Source organism: Echinops telfairi, unplaced genomic scaffold, assembly GCF_000313985.2.
Source record: "Echinops telfairi isolate 266 unplaced genomic scaffold, ASM31398v2 ScPeMD7_1713;HRSCAF=2227, whole genome shotgun sequence".
Taxonomy (NCBI): domain Eukaryota; kingdom Metazoa; phylum Chordata; class Mammalia; order Afrosoricida; family Tenrecidae; genus Echinops; species Echinops telfairi.
In genome coordinates this window covers 7,090,746-7,106,423 of record NW_022105611.1, presented here as the reverse complement: position 1 = coordinate 7,106,423, position 15,678 = coordinate 7,090,746, and the positions used below count along the sequence as shown (strand labels likewise).

The following is a 15,678-nucleotide window of genomic DNA, read 5'->3' as shown; positions in this document are numbered from 1 at the left end:
TAATAAAATGGTTAAAAACAAAACAAACAAACAAAAAAAACCCTTGGACTTCAAACGTGGAAATTGGTCGATTTTGCAATCCTGCTGGGTATAAAAGGGTTCATAGCAGCTGCAGAAAGGGGAAGAGTTCACTGCCATCAAGAAAGAGGAGTCAGGAGTGGAACAAGCCTCTGGATTCCAAAATTCCCCCACGCTGAACCCGCTAGAACCAGAGACCGAAAGCTGTGGCAGCAGAGGAGTGGCACTGGCAGAGCCAAAGCACCAGAGAGTGGTGGACCTTCCTGTCCATGGAGCAAGGAAAGCGGAGTGCCTTTGGGCCGGAGGCTTTTTTTGCAGCACAGGATGCCTCCAGGCGCTTAATTGGGAGACATCGGTTTGCTGTAGTTGTGCTGTTGTGGGCTTGCATGTGGCTGTCATTCTGGAAGCTATGTCACTGGTATTTCAAAAACCAGCAGGATCATCCAACGTGAACAGGATTCAGCAGAGCTTCCAGACTAAGAGCAGATTATGAAGAAGGTCTAGGCTGAGGAATTGTACCTGGATAACACCATGGACAGTATCAAAACATTGTCAGACACTAAAAGCCTCCTGAGTAGAAGCAGAACTTTGTCAGACTTAGTGCCAGAGGTAAGCCCCTCAGTCAGAAAACACTCAGAATATGAATGAAGAAGAGCTGCCTTCTCAAAGTAGAGTTGATGGTAATGATACGATGAAGTGCAGCCGTCTGGAGTAAAGTCTGAGGGGCCTCCATTTACTGATGGGGCACAAAAAAATGAGAAGAAACAGTTGGAAACATCAATCACTGGAACTTGGAGTGTTCAAAGTGTGAATCTAGGAAAACGGGAAGTTGTCAAAAGTGAAATGAAATAAAGATGAACATTTTAGGCATCGGTGAGCTGAAACGGACTGGTATTGGCCATTTTGAAACAGAAAATCCTGGTTTACTCTGCTAATAAGGACAGATTCAAGAAGAAAGGCGTTGCATTCATCACCAGAATGGACGTTTCAAGATCTATCTCGAAGTACAATGTTGTCTGTGATAAGATTATATCTATTTGTTTCCAAAGAAATCCAGTCAATATAACTATTTTTCAAATCTATGCACCAACCACTAAAGCTAGTGACAAAGAAATTGAAGAATTTTACGAACTTCTTTATTCTGAAATTGATCATATATGCAATCAAGATGCAGTGATAATTATTGGTGATTGGAATAAAAAAGTTTGGAATAAAGAGGAAGGAACAGTAGATGGATCATATGGCCTTGGTGATACAAAAGTGGCTGGAGAGAATAGGATAGAATTTTGCAGGACTTCATTGCAAATATCTGTTAAGCTAATGGACTTCTCCACAGAACACACAGAAATCAAACTGACTACATTTGTGGGAAGAGATGATGGAGAAAGCTTAATAACAGCAGGTAACACCAGGCCAGGGGTTAATAGTGGAACAGACCAACAATTACTCATATGTAAGTTCTGGTTCAAGCTGAAGAAAATGGAAACCATTCCACAGGAGTCAAAATATGACCCTGAGTCTATCCAACCTGAATTTCAGAAATCCATTTCATTTCAAGAATGGATTTGACCCTTTGAACACTATTGACAGCAGACCTGATGAGCTGTGGGATGGCATCAAGAACATCCTTCATGAAGAAGACAAGAGGTCCCATAAAAGACAAGAGAAAGAAAAGATCAAAGGGGATGTCTCAGAATAGACTCAAATTTGTTCTTAATCAGCGTAGCTAAGGCAAGTGGAAGAAATGATGAAGTGAAAGAGCTGAATAGAAACTTTCAAAGGGAAGCTCTAGAAAACAAAGTGAAATAATGAAATTGCAAAAGCCTAGAGTTAGAAAACCAAAACGGAAGAACCCACTTAACATCTTAAACTGAAAGAACACAAGAAGAAATTTAAGTTACGATGTTGAAATATTCTATGGGCAGAATATTGAATGATGCAGGAAGCATGAAAAGAAGATGGGAAACATATACAGAGTCCTTGTACCAAAAAGAACTTGAAATGCCACCATTTCCAGAGGTAGCATGTGATTAAGAATCAATGGTACTGCAGGAAGAAGTCTAAGCTCAACTAAAGACACTATCGAAATGGAAGGCCCCAGGAAGTGATGAAATACCAATTGAAATGTTTCAAGAAACTGAAAAATGAAACACGAAGCACTCATGACAAGAAATTTGGAAACAGCTATCTGGCCAACTGATTGGAACAGATTAATATTTGTACCCATTCCAAAGAAAGGGGACCCAACAGGATGATCAAGTTTTAGAGCAATACCATTGATATCACATGCAAGTACGTTTGTCCTGAGAATCATCCAAGAATGGTTGCATTAGGTACATTGATAAGGAGCTGCCAGATGTTCAACCTGGATTCACAAGGGGATGCAGAACAAGGGATCTCATTGCTGGTGTCAGATGGATCTTTGCTGAAAACACTGTCAGGTAAGCGTTGTTCTGCTGACCACAAGATCTGCAGTTCAAAGAGGCCATCCACTCTCATAAAGATTGGGTCTTGCTATGCATGGGAACCAACTCGATGGCAGTGGGTTTGGGCTGATATCTTTCTCATAACCTCAACCAAGCTCTTTCCCTCCTTTCCTTCCACTGAGGGCCAGCGATGTGCCAGGGGTAAGTGTTCGAACTTAAGGAATAGTGGTAAACACATAAAATGCAGGACACTTGCATCCTAACTTTGTCACTTTCCCTTCTCCATTCCTGGCTGTGTCCTATTGGATGTTGCTTTTTGTCTCCTGCTGTGTGAGACCCACACCTGGATGAAAAGAGACAACCTACCCTAATAGTAGCAGGTGGAAGGGCTCTTACTGGCTGTCAAATTTATTGAAAATTAAGTTTATTGAGTACCTGCCCAGGAGAAACAGGGTGTATTAGAAAATAAATATTAAACAAAGCTATACTTAGGATTCATGTTGTATATATTTTCTCTCCTCTCCCTGCCATCGGAGTTGATTCCACCTCATAACGACCCTATAGGACAGGGTAGAGTTGCCCCCTCGAGTTTCCCAGATGGCCACTCTCTAGAGGAGTAGAAAGCCTCATCTTTTCTTGCTGCATGTCTTTAGTATGGTCGGTTTCCTGGACCTGTTCAGCCTCCTTTACCCAGCGCTTTAGGGCAGAAGAAGTGTAATGTTGTAATTTATCAAAAAACAAAAGAAAACCAAACTTACGGAAGGAAATTGAAATAAAGTCATGTTTTCCCCAAACACATTTGTGCCTTAGAAGTAGAGCCTATTTCCCCTCTGAGATCCTTACAGGTGTAGCTTACACATATAGTGTATGTCTGCAATTAATTTTTTTTGCAGGGTAAAGAAATTTCAAAATTTAAACATAAATCATTGAATTCGTTCACAAGAACAATTTTGTCTACAGTAAACTATGGGGCTATGATTTTTCATAGGTACAGCCTCCTGGTAGCACAATGGTTAAATGCTTGGCTGTTAACTAAAAATCAACTGTTTAAAATCCCCGCCACTCCCCTGGAGAAAAGACCTGTTGGTGGTCTGCTCACATCAAGACCACAAGTGTGGAGACCCTCTGGGGCAGTCCTACTCTCTCAAGGGGTGACTATGAACTGGAATGGACTTGAGGCATATAACAACCGTGAATATCACGTTTACCCGCCTGTGTGCCAGGCTGTCTGCTAGCTTGTGGGTTTTAAAAACTGAAAAAACTAAAGCCCTTCGCTTTGGAAAAGCTTAGAATCTAATGCTTTGGTGCTAAATAGGTAATTGATTCTCATTCTTCTTATTTTTGAACTTGCCTACTCCCTAAAATTTATTTGCAAACCCCAAATCCATACCTGCAGGGTTTTCATGGTCGTTCATGGACATGTGCAGATTGGTAAGAAATAGGACTCATTCCAAATCTGTGGTGAGGAGGGTGTAGGAGGCCTGGAAGGGTGTGACCAAGGGTAATGTAACTGAAAGGAATTACTGAAACCCTAATGAAGGCTGAACATGATGGTGGGACAAGAGGAAAGTAAAAGGAAATAGAGGAAAGAGCTAGGAGATAAAGGGCATTTATAGAGTCTAAATAAAGGCATGTGCATATGTAAATATATTTATATATGAGGATGGGGAAATATATATATGTGCATATATGTATGTATTAAGGTATCAGATGGACATTGTGCCTCCACTCAAGTATTCCCTCAGTGCAAGAATACTTTGTTCTATTAAATTGGTATTCCATGGTGCTCACCTTCCCAACACACTCATTGACAACAAAGCCGGTGCATAAGCAAATGTGGTGAAGAAGGCTGATGGAGCCTGGCTATCAAAAGATATAGCATCTAGGGTCTTAAAGACTTGAAGGTAAGCAAGCGGCCATCTAGCTCAGAAGCAACAAAGCCCACATGGGAGAAGCACACCAATCTGTGTGATCATGAGGTGCCGAAAGGATCAGTTATCAGGCATCAAAGAGCAAAAACTCATATCATTGTGTGCTCACCTCCCTGATACGATTGCAATGATATGAACAAAAAATCATGTCACTGTGAATGAGGGGGAGTGCAGAGTGGAGACCCAAAGCCCATCTGTAGGCAATTGGACATCCCCTTATGGAAGAGACACGGTGAGGAGATGAGCCAGTCAGAGTGCAGTGTAGCAACGATGAAACATACAACTTTCCTCTAGTTCCTAAATGCTTCCTCCCCCCCACTATCATGATCCCAATTCTATGTTACAACTCTGGCTAGACCAGAGGATGTACACTGGTACAGATAGGAACTGGAAACACAGGGAATCCAGAACAGATGATCCCTTCAGCACCAGTGGTGAGAGCGGCGATAGGTGGAGGGAAGGTGAGGTAGAAAGGGGTAACCAATTACAAGGATCTACATATAACCTCCTCCCTGGGGGATGGACAACAGAAAAGTGGGTGAAGGGAGATTTCGGATAGTATAAGATATGACAAAATAATAATTTATAAATATTGTGTTCATGAGGGTGGGGGGAGCGAGGAGGGAGGGGAAAAACGAGCTGATGCCAGGGCCTTAAGTGGAGAGAAAATATCTTAAGAATGATGAGGGAAATGAATGTACAAATTTGCTTTACACAATTGATGTGTGTATGGATTGTGATGAGTTGTATGAGCCCCTAATAAAATGATTAAAAAAAGAAAAAAGGATTCATTTGCTAGGTGGGCTTCCACCTAAAGCTGAGCAAGGTTTCCTCCAGCCTTCTTGTTTTCAGCTCTCAATTCTGTACCTGTTTCCTTTTTATTGTCTGTTTAGTTCCACATTTTTTACATCTTCATGCTCTTTGTTGGTGATTTTGCTGGTTGAAATGGTCCCCAGCCATTGTACTGAAATGCTGCCCAGTGTTTCTAAGCATAAGAAGGCTGTCATTTGTCTTACAGAGAAAATAGATATGTTAGATAAGCTTCATTTAGGAATGAATTATAGTGCTGTTGTCGGTGAGTTCATGTTAAGGAATCAACAATATATATTTAACAAGGTGTCTTTAAATAGAAACACACATAAAGCAAGGTTATATCTTGATCGGTTGCCAAAAAGGTTTTAACTAGAGGTTCATAGGAACCCTGACCTGTAATTCTCATAAAAGTGTAGGCCCAATCTGTAAGGATATCTAGGTGAAAGTGAATCAGCTCAGGAGAGGTAGAGATTAGAGATCAAGCTTCATGTGTCACCAGCATATTGCTATTTAAACCATTACAACAAATAAGATTACCTAGAAAGAAAAATAAGGTAAGACGACAAAGACAGAATGCTCTGGAAAATAACTCGAGCTTTTATGGGGAGTCAGAAGAGGAGGGAAGTCAGCAATGTAAACCCCAACCAGACTCACTACCACGAGTTGATACTGCCTCACGGCCACCCTACAGAACTGGTCTGAACTGCCCTCTGAGTTTCTGAGACTGAACTCAGAGCCTCAGAAAGAAATCCCCATCTTTCTCCAGATGGAGACCAAGAAGGAAACAGAAGAACCAAGAATGGGACCATAGATAGAAGAGCAAAAGGGCATTGACCGGAAAAAGTACAGAGAGTTATGAGAAATTGGATCTGCAATGTGTCCCTTGGTTTGTCTAACCTGAGATGACGGTGTCCTTATTGAGATTAGTTGTGGTAGACAGATTCCAGGGAGGTAATGGAGTGGGAGGAGAGGTTGTAAAGACTATAACCTCTCTTAAGAAATGTATTTAAAAATGAAAAGAAGGGAGATGGCAGAGAATTACTGTCAAATTTTGGAGAAGACTGGGCTGAGAAAAAGAAGGTTGTATTTTGTAGAACTGTTAAACTGCAGATTCCAAGCAGCATTGGATATTTGAAAGGTTATCAATTCATGCTGCTAATTTAATGTCTAAAATGTTCTTATATTTTCTCTGTCCTGTTTCTCTATCAGTGACCTTGTTTATTGTCTGTCTTTGAATTTTTCATCTTGGTCATTTTTTTTCCATTTTTAAATCATTTTATTAGGGGCTCATACAACTCTTTTTTTAAAATCATTTTATTAGGGACTCATACAACTCTTATCACAATATATGCCTATCTCCTCCAATACCACAGAATTTTTAAACAATTACATATATCTATGAATGTTAAGCATTTTGAAAAAATAGTATTCTTTGCTAGATGTTACTTTTCAAGTGCAATTGGGTCTCAGTATGGATGGCTTGAAGAACGCTTTTGCTAGTGATTCCATGAATGACAGTACACAAAATATGCTTCTATCTAGCTTGAAGGAAGCGTAGGGTCTATTTAATTAGAATAGAATGTAGAAATTGTATAAGGTCTACCAGTCAGAAAACAACAAAAATGACCAAGATGATGTAACCAAGAGGAATTACTGAAACCCAAATGAAGACTGAGCATGATAGTGGGACAAGTGGAAAGTCAAAGGAAATAGAGGAAAGAGCTAGGAGGCAAAGGGCATTTATAGAGGTCTAAATAAAAGCATGTACATATGCAAACATACTTATATATGAGGATGGGGAAATAGATCTATGTGCATATATTTATAGGTTTAGTATTAAGGTAGCAGAAGGACATTGGGCCTCCACGGAAGTACTCCCTCAATGCAAGAATATTTTCTTCTATAAATTGGCATTCTATGATGCTCACCTTCCCGACACAACTGCTGAAGACAAAGCGGGTGAAAATTTCACTGATTAATATTTGTTCATGACCATTTGTATTATTTACAGTAATGTTTAATGTTACATTAGGCATAATTAAAATCTTCATATGGATAATTCAAATGTTGAGTTTTAAAAAATCAGGTAATTATTTATGAGGGTATCTGATCTGTCCTTATTGTAAATCTCCTCCCTCCTGCCCCCACCCCAATTTCCTTTTTTCTTCTCTAGGTGATATCCCGATTATTCCGCTTAATTTTATCACAATATCCCTGGAGGGTCCATATAACAGGGATATAGTAGAAGGATGTGTGAAGGAAACATTGCTTTTCTTATCACGATCCATTGCCACCCAACGCAATGTGGAATTCACATTCAAAGGAATCGGGGTCCTCATGATCAGACACGGCAAAGTGAAGATGAGATTCTTTAAAGACTTTCTTTGTGCCATGGATGGAAGTGGGACGTTGATGAAAGCCCTCGTAAACGTAAGTTAATGTTCTCCTTCTTCTACGTCTTTCTCACAACGGTGCCTCTGAGTCATCGATAGGTGTGTTATCATTAAGAAAAACTCAGGTTCATATCATTTGAAGGACAACTTCCTCAAGTGCTTCCAAGTGCTTGTATAGAGACAAAAAGAGACATGAAAAAAGTGATGGCTGTAAATAGCACTAGAAATCAACTGGCAACGTAAAAAAATAAATCTAGCTCCTCAAAACATTTTTAAAAAGCTCTTCTTGGGAATTGCTTTCAAAGCCATCTATGCACCATATTGTTAATTCAAAATTAATCATACATACTTCTTTATTAAATAATCATGTATATACATATTAGTATATAAAACCAGAATCACTGTCATTGAGTCAATTCTTACTCATGGCAACCCTGTAGGACAGGGTAGAACTGCCCCGTGGGTTTCTGAGGCTGTAACTTTTTATGGAAGTTGAAAGCCCATCTTTCTCCTGCAGAGCAGCTGATGCATAACCACTATGCCAGCAGGATTCCTGTATTAGTATATAGTTAATATAAATTAATAATATATACATACTAATACAATAGCCCAATTGGATATTGTTCACAGTGACCCTGTGTATAAAAGAATGAGACACTGCCGGTCCTGCACGAGCCTCGTAATTGATTTGTTTGAGCTCATTGTTGCAGATACTATATCAATCCATCTCCTTGTTGGTCTTCCTCTTTTTAGCTAACCTGCTTTACCAAGCATGGTGTCCATTTCCAGGGACTAGTCTCTCCTGAGCAGCCCTGGTGGCACAGTGGTTACATATTGGGCTGTGATCTGAAAGATCAGCAATTTGAAACCCCTAGCCACTCTCCGAGGGAGAAAGATGGGACCTTCTCATCAATGAACAGTTACAGTCTCAGAAATTCATGAGGCAGGTCTACGCTGTCCTACAGGGTCACTGTGAGTAGGCATTGACTCAATGACAGTGAGTTTGGGCCTCTCCTGATAACATGTCCAAAGTATGTGAGACAAAGTCATATCATCCTTGTGTCTAAAGAGCGTTCTGAATATACGTCTTCCAGGAAAGATTTGTTTGTTCTTTCAATATTCTTTGCCAACACCATAATGCAAACACATCAATTCTACAGTCTTCCTTACTCATTTTCCAACTTTCACATGCAAATGATGCAACTGAAAATACCATGGTGTGTTAGACAGGGTTCTCTAGAGAAACAAAACCAGGACACCTATGATTTTGTATATCTATAGATAAATTGATATATACAACAAAAGAAATAAACAGCTAATTATAGAGCAGCACATATGGCTCAGTGCAACTCACTTCTGCCAGACAGTCGAGACACTGGCAGTCCTTCAGCTCACGAGGGCTGCTGGGTGAAAGTCAAGGAAGCAGACAGCTGATTATTCTGTATAGCAATTCCGGCAATCTGGCCACAGGCAGCAGACAGCAGGGCAAGTCAGCCAGATGACAGGGGTCCAACAGCTCAAGTGATGTATACTCCAGCAGTGTGGCGAAGCAGGTCTTGAAGGAACCTCAAACTATAGCGACACAGTCCACGGGTTGGGTGTCCCACAGGTAGTGTAACTCACAAGTTGAGGCAGAGAACCAGGCAAGGCAGCCGCACACTGGTCCAGTCATCAGAGAACAAGAGACAAGAAAGGCGAGGCCCGCTGAACCATTTATCTCTTTGCCCTTCAATTAAACTGAAACCTTGTTAATCCCATGTGTGTTTATTGACCAGGTTGACACAATAAACCTACCTATCACACGTGGCTTGAGTCAGTGCATTTTAGTCTTCAAAGTGACATCCTTGCTCTTCAGTACTTTTAAAGAGGTCTTATGGAGTAGATTTGCTCAATGATTTTTTTTTCTCAATGATTTTTACAGAATGTAACAAAAAAGCTGTCATTTGTTGAGTACTTACTAGGCGCTAGCCACTTCCATAGAGTATCTCATAAAAATCTCGTGAATTGGATTCTATTATGATTCTTGGCTAGTGGCACTGTTAGGCATTGGACTGCTAACTGCAAGGCCAGTGTCTCCAATTGATCAGCTGCTTGACAGGAAGCCGAGGCTATGGGTTCCCATAAAGACATAGTCTGGGAAAGCCCATGGAGGGTTGCTATGAGTGGGGATTGACTTGATGGCAGTGGATTTGGTTGGGAGTGTATGCTTTATGTCCTTTATGCTATAATCGTATATTTAACTAGATGTGAAGGTCTGAGGCTCCACAGCTGGTAGAGTGTCGGGATTGGAACACGAGTCCACCCAAATCCAAAGCCTATCTTGTAACTGCTCAATTTTAGAATTATTTGGGTCAAGGGTGAAATTTCACCCTTGTGAAATTTTCCTGAGAGCTCTGTAAGTCTGATCCTGTGTTTAAGATAGCTAGATGAAGCGTTCTACTTTGAAGGTAGCTTCCAAAGAAGAAATGGTTGGTAAAGGGGCAGCATCAATGAAATTACCAGGCAACTCCCAGGGTGACGATTTTTTTTAAGCAAGTCATTTTATTGGGGGCTAGTACAGCTCCATATGATGTATGCATTGTGATAAGAACTGTACTAACTGTACTATCATTTTGGGGGGGCTAGTACAGCTCCATATGATGCATGCATTGTGATTAGAGCTGTACTAGCCCCCAATAAAATGATAAAAAAATCCATACATGAATTGTATCAAGCACATTTGTACATATATTGTCATCATCATTTCCATAACATTTTCTTTCTACTTGAGCCCTTAGTATCAGCTCCTCTTTTCCCCTCTCCCACCCTTCCATCCTCATGAACCCTTGATAAGTTATAAATTGTTTTTATTTTCATATTTTACACTAGGGTGACTACCTTGAAATGGGACATTTCTCATTGGAAGTTAAGTTTTTGACTTTGCATGTGGAAGGAAAATGACAATAGAGAGTATGGTGGTAGCTTTGCTTCGATAATCTTTTGAACTTAACACCAGGAGATTATCTTGTAGCATCTAATCAGTCTATATCTTGGACCCCAGCCCAGGTATAACCTGTTCTTTTTCTCTATCCTTTAGAGGCCTGGCACTGTAGACTCAGTGTTGTCTAGCAGAGAGGATCATGGGAAACGACCCTACAGCGTGCTTGCATTTCCACGGTGAGTGGTTTGCTCCATGGGTTCTCCTTAATCATCTGTTGCTCAAATTGGGCAGCGTTTCTCAGTAGCCTTTATAGTTGATGCTCCTTTTTGTGCAGGGTTCGCCTCCCCTCCCCCAACCCCCTTTCAGTAAATCCTGGAAGAAGAGTGTATTGCATGCACACTCTATAGTTGAATTTAACAACCAATCACCATTTAGCGTGTTTGTTTTTTAATGAGTCTTGTCTTCCTGATCATTCTGAAACTACCTCTCACCTTAATTTTATTGTTAGATGCCATTGAGTTGATTTTCAACTCAGTGATCCAAGATAATTGAGTAGAATTGCTGACTGGCAGGGTTTTCTAGGCTGAATGCCTTTGGACCCACAAACTGTATTTTCTTGTTACTGTTGAGAATATGCACAGCAACATACACACCCATCCAACAGTTTCTCCGGGTATCATTAATGACGGTGATCACCTTGAGTTGTGCAACCGTCTCCCCTCCTTTTCTGAATTCTTCATGAACACAAGCTCACCACTTCCCAAGGGCCTTGTCTGATCTTTTGAGTTGCTAGTGTCAATTTGACCCCATATATAGTTCTTAAAACAGCATTATGTAAAATAAAAATGCGATAATAATTTTAAAAAGCATAATTCTCAAGGCAGACCTTTTTTTTCTTTTCCCTTTTACTTAACTAGTTAAACTAAACTGTTGTTAAATTTTAGGAAGATTTCAGGGACTACTTATGGTTAAAAGTTTAACAATTATTTCAGGGGAATAGTTTCACGGGTTCATTCACCCTCCATGGCTCCAGAAAATAGGGGGGCAGGAGAATTTGACATTCTGTTCTGCATTTCCCCCTTTGATCAAGATGCTTCTGTGTACTCTTTGATCAAAATGTTCAGTGATGGTAGCAGGCAACATTCAGTTCTGTTCTCATGGCAAAATTAGTCATACATTCTAAATCTTCCTCTTACCCCAGACTCTCCTTTCTTTGTAATTCCAGGTAGATTGTTGTGCCTTGTATGCCAGCTTGCAAGCTTCTAATACCCTAGGCATGACACAAAAAACTTGGAGGTAGAATAGAAGCACTACGTATCCTATAAAGTTCATTAACTGGGACGACCTTAAACTTCCAAACCAAGAAGTCAAATTCCATGAGGTGTCTGGTGTACATGTTTATTTTGGTTGTACGTACGCAAGTCTGCAGGAGCAGATCTCAGGTCTTTTGTGGAGCAGCCTTACCCAGTGCACCACAGTGCTCCTTTCCATCAGCTTTGTTGTTACTGTGTGCAGAGTAGAATCGCCTGCCCCCTAGGGTTTCCTGCTGGGAGTGGATCGCCTCCTCTTTTAGCCACAGTGTCACTGGTGGATTCGAACCTCCGACCTTTCAGTTAGCAGCTGAACCTTTAACAATTGTGTTACCATGGCTCCTTTCACTAACCTTCACCCCTGCAATATTAGTAAGAGTTCTGTTCCCTGCTTTACTCCACTTGCAACCACTGCCTTGCAGTCTAGCCCACCTCTGCCTAAGCCTTGATTCTTACTGATGGAAGCGTTCAAAACCACGGTGCGATCGCATAGGCTTCCATCCCAAAGCCTTCTTTAGCAGGTAAGATGATACAAAGAGTAGGAGAGAGCACTGTCAATGTTTACTGGTGGCTGCTGTTAAAAATGATCATTATGATGATAGCAATAATAATGATAATAATAATACTGACTACCATTTATGGACCACATATGAGGTGCCAGGTAGGTCCTGTTAAGCACTTTCTCAGTGTTATTGTATTTGATGTTCATTACAACCCTATGGTATATATGTTTTCTTTCCCCCCATTTTACCCAGTAGAACATTCATTTTAAATTTATTCATGCTAATTACCATTGTGAGTGAGGCAGTGTGGTACAGTATGAAGGAGGCTGGAATAGGAGCCAGAAGATAAGGGTTTTATTTTCACTTTGGCCATTGCTCACTCATTGTGAGTCATCATCTTAATCTTAATTGTTCTGCTATTAGCACCTAATCACTTCAGGTGGAAGGAGCTTAGGGAATCTTGGATGCCCAGACTATCATTTTATCATCTCTTAAAAGTCTGTGACGCCTCTGGTGTGTATTTGTTATAACCCCGCCCTTTGAAGAGGTGTATGCATGCTTAATATTCACTCGGATCTTGTTACAATGCAAATTTTGATTCAGTATATCTGAATGGAAATGCAAATTCTCAGCAAGGGCTCAAACCAAATGAACCAGGTTATTGCTCTGATTTCTGTACATGTGAGTTGCTTTTGAGACCACAGAGAGGTGAAGATTTTGGTTGGCCCCAGCCTTTGTCCCAAAGAGCCTGAGCCCTCAATATTTACTTAGCAAATCAAAGCTCTTGCTACTTGAGGGAAACAAGTTGCCACTTAGTTGACTTCTTCCCTAAACACCCCATGTGTATCAATCAGAATAGCTATCTATGTGCTTTACATGATTTTCAATGGCTGACTTTTCAGAAGTAGCTCATTAGGCCTTTCTTATGAGGCATCCATGGGTGAACTTGAACCTCTCATGCTTTGGTTGGCAGCTGAAAACAGGATTCATGTTCACCAGTCAGGGACTCCCCACCTTGGAGGAAATGGACCTCATTTCAGAAACAAGAAGCTGCCTGAGTTGCTTCCTGAAACTAAATGTCAGTCTTAGTTTCAGATCCAGTAAAGTAGATAAACATCTTCACTTATTCCTAGGATTAGTCTCAAGGAGACAGAAAATAAACCACCTTTGGAGACCATTGTAGAAGAAAGTCAAGATAATAGAAAAAAGTTGAAGGTTAAAGAAAAGTCAGATAATGACAAGGGCATCAAAGGTAGGTCTGTGGTTTCTGGATAAAGTCTGTCACCGTTTACTGCTCATGAACCCAGCCATGCTGCTTAGCAGCGCCTATGCGCAAAATAAAGTTAGATTCATGAATAACAACTAGATTTCCTTTAACAAATAGTTTTTATCCCTTAACTTCTATATCCCTCCATAACTAAGCACCCTACACTTAAGAGACTATGGATTTTCAGACTCATTGAAGACGATGCTTCACTGTCTCCCCATTGCTTATAGGAATCAAAAGTCATGTCTACAGGGTCCAGACAGGTAATGCAAAGGAAGCAGATAGATCATTTTGATTGAAGTATATGGAGAAAACCCTAGGACCTGGTAAACCTTCTAAAAAGGGAGTCCTAGGGATCCTGAATACTATTCCTCTAGCAGATTACTGATTTGTGATCTATGGACCAAGTGATCACATCTTGGGTATTTTCAAGAGAAGCCAAGATCGTGATTTTAATGTGAACACTATTGACCATTAGTAACTAATTTCACAGGGCAGCTCAAGAAGACAAAGGAAGATATTATAATGACATGTGCAAACACATCCTTAAAAAAATCAAAAAGGGAGAGCATGCTTAGCATATCTTAAATGGAAAGAACTCAAGAAAAATTCAAGTCTCGATTTGCAATATTGAGAGATTCTTTGGGCACAATATTGGATGAGGTAAGAAGTCTCAGAAGAAGATGGAAAGAATATAGAGTTAATGTACCAAAAAGAACTAGTCAGTATTACACTGTTTCAAAGGTAGAATATGATCAAGAATGAATGGAATTGAAGGAAGAAGTCCAAGCTGCACTGAAGGCATTAGCCAAAATTAAGGTTCTGGGAATTGATGAGATACCAATTGAAAAGTTTTAATAAGCTGATAAAGTACTGGCACTCACTAGTCTATGCCAAGACATTTGGAAGACAATTACTTGGCCACCTGACTGTTAGACTCTTTGAGTTCCCAGTCTCAAAGAATATGACAATTCACTGGTTCCCCATTGCTTCCAGGAATCAAAATTCAGGTACCTACAGGGCCCAGCCAGATAACATCAAGGACGTAGTGGGCTATATATAAGACTAGTAACAAATAAAATCTCCTGTGATGTGTTGTTTTGTTACCCATTCTGAAGAAAGGTGACCCAACAAATTATAGAACGATATTTGTGACATCACATGCAAGTAAAACTGTGCTGAAGATCATTCAGCAACAGTTGTAGCAGTACATTGACCGAGAGCATCCAGAAATCCAGGCTGGAGTCAGAAGAGGACATAGAACCAGAGATATCTTGGCTAATGTCAAATGGGTGAAAGCAGAGAATACTAGAAAAGTGTGTGTGTGTGTGTGTGTGTGTGTGTGTGTGTTGACTGTGCAAAGACATTTGATTGTGTGAATCAATAAACTATGGAGAGCCTTGAGAAGAGGGGGAATTTAAGAGCACTTCACGATGGACCTGTACATGGATTAAGAGGGAGTTGTGCCACTGCCCCTCCCCTCAGAAGAATTTACTTGAGAAGGATGGCAATGAAGCTGCAGCTAGGGGAGAGGGGCATGTCTGACCAGAGCAAATGGGAGCACTTAGTGGGAGGAAGAGAGAGTGGAGCACATCCTGACGCACCAGGCCTGGAGGACGACATCCCCGCTCTGAACAGCCAATGGACAGAGTGGACGATATGGCTGATCCCACCACGAGACACGCCATCCCTTGAGAGCCCCAGGCTCTAAGGCGGACAACACTGGAGATTCAGACACCGAGGCAAACCACAAAAAGCGAGCGGCAGAGCAACCGTGGGAGCAGAGCAGAGAGCCCCTGAGGGAGTACAAAGGACAGACTCTGGGATCAGAGCATGGTGCCCCATCAGTCCTGACTGAAGGACACCCCTAGAGATCAAAAATCAGACCTTGATCTATACAAAGGATTTTCTTTCTGCTTAAAATTTTTTCCTTTTAATTAACTTATTCTTCAATGGGTAATTGGTTTCCTTTTTTGCTACCATCGATGTGTTCTCACTGATCCACCTATCTTGTTATGGCTTGGTTTTTGATGCATATTATTATCTCTACAGATCTAGATAAGATAGACTGGATGAATAGTCTGGAGGAGAAAACAA

General features: G+C 40.7%; 1 protein-coding gene across 1 annotated transcript in view; it reads left to right on the top strand.

Moving 5' to 3' along the window:
* Window positions 1-15,678, top strand: part of CCDC81 (coiled-coil domain containing 81) — a 53,935-nt gene that overhangs the window by 10,896 nt on the left and 27,361 nt on the right. Inside the window, exons 4-6 of the mRNA XM_004708951.2 lie at window positions 7,362-7,618; window positions 10,658-10,737; window positions 13,448-13,566. Of these exons, the coding sequence (XP_004709008.1) occupies window positions 7,362-7,618; window positions 10,658-10,737; window positions 13,448-13,566 (456 nt within the window). The remainder of the gene's footprint in view (window positions 1-7,361; window positions 7,619-10,657; window positions 10,738-13,447; window positions 13,567-15,678) is intronic.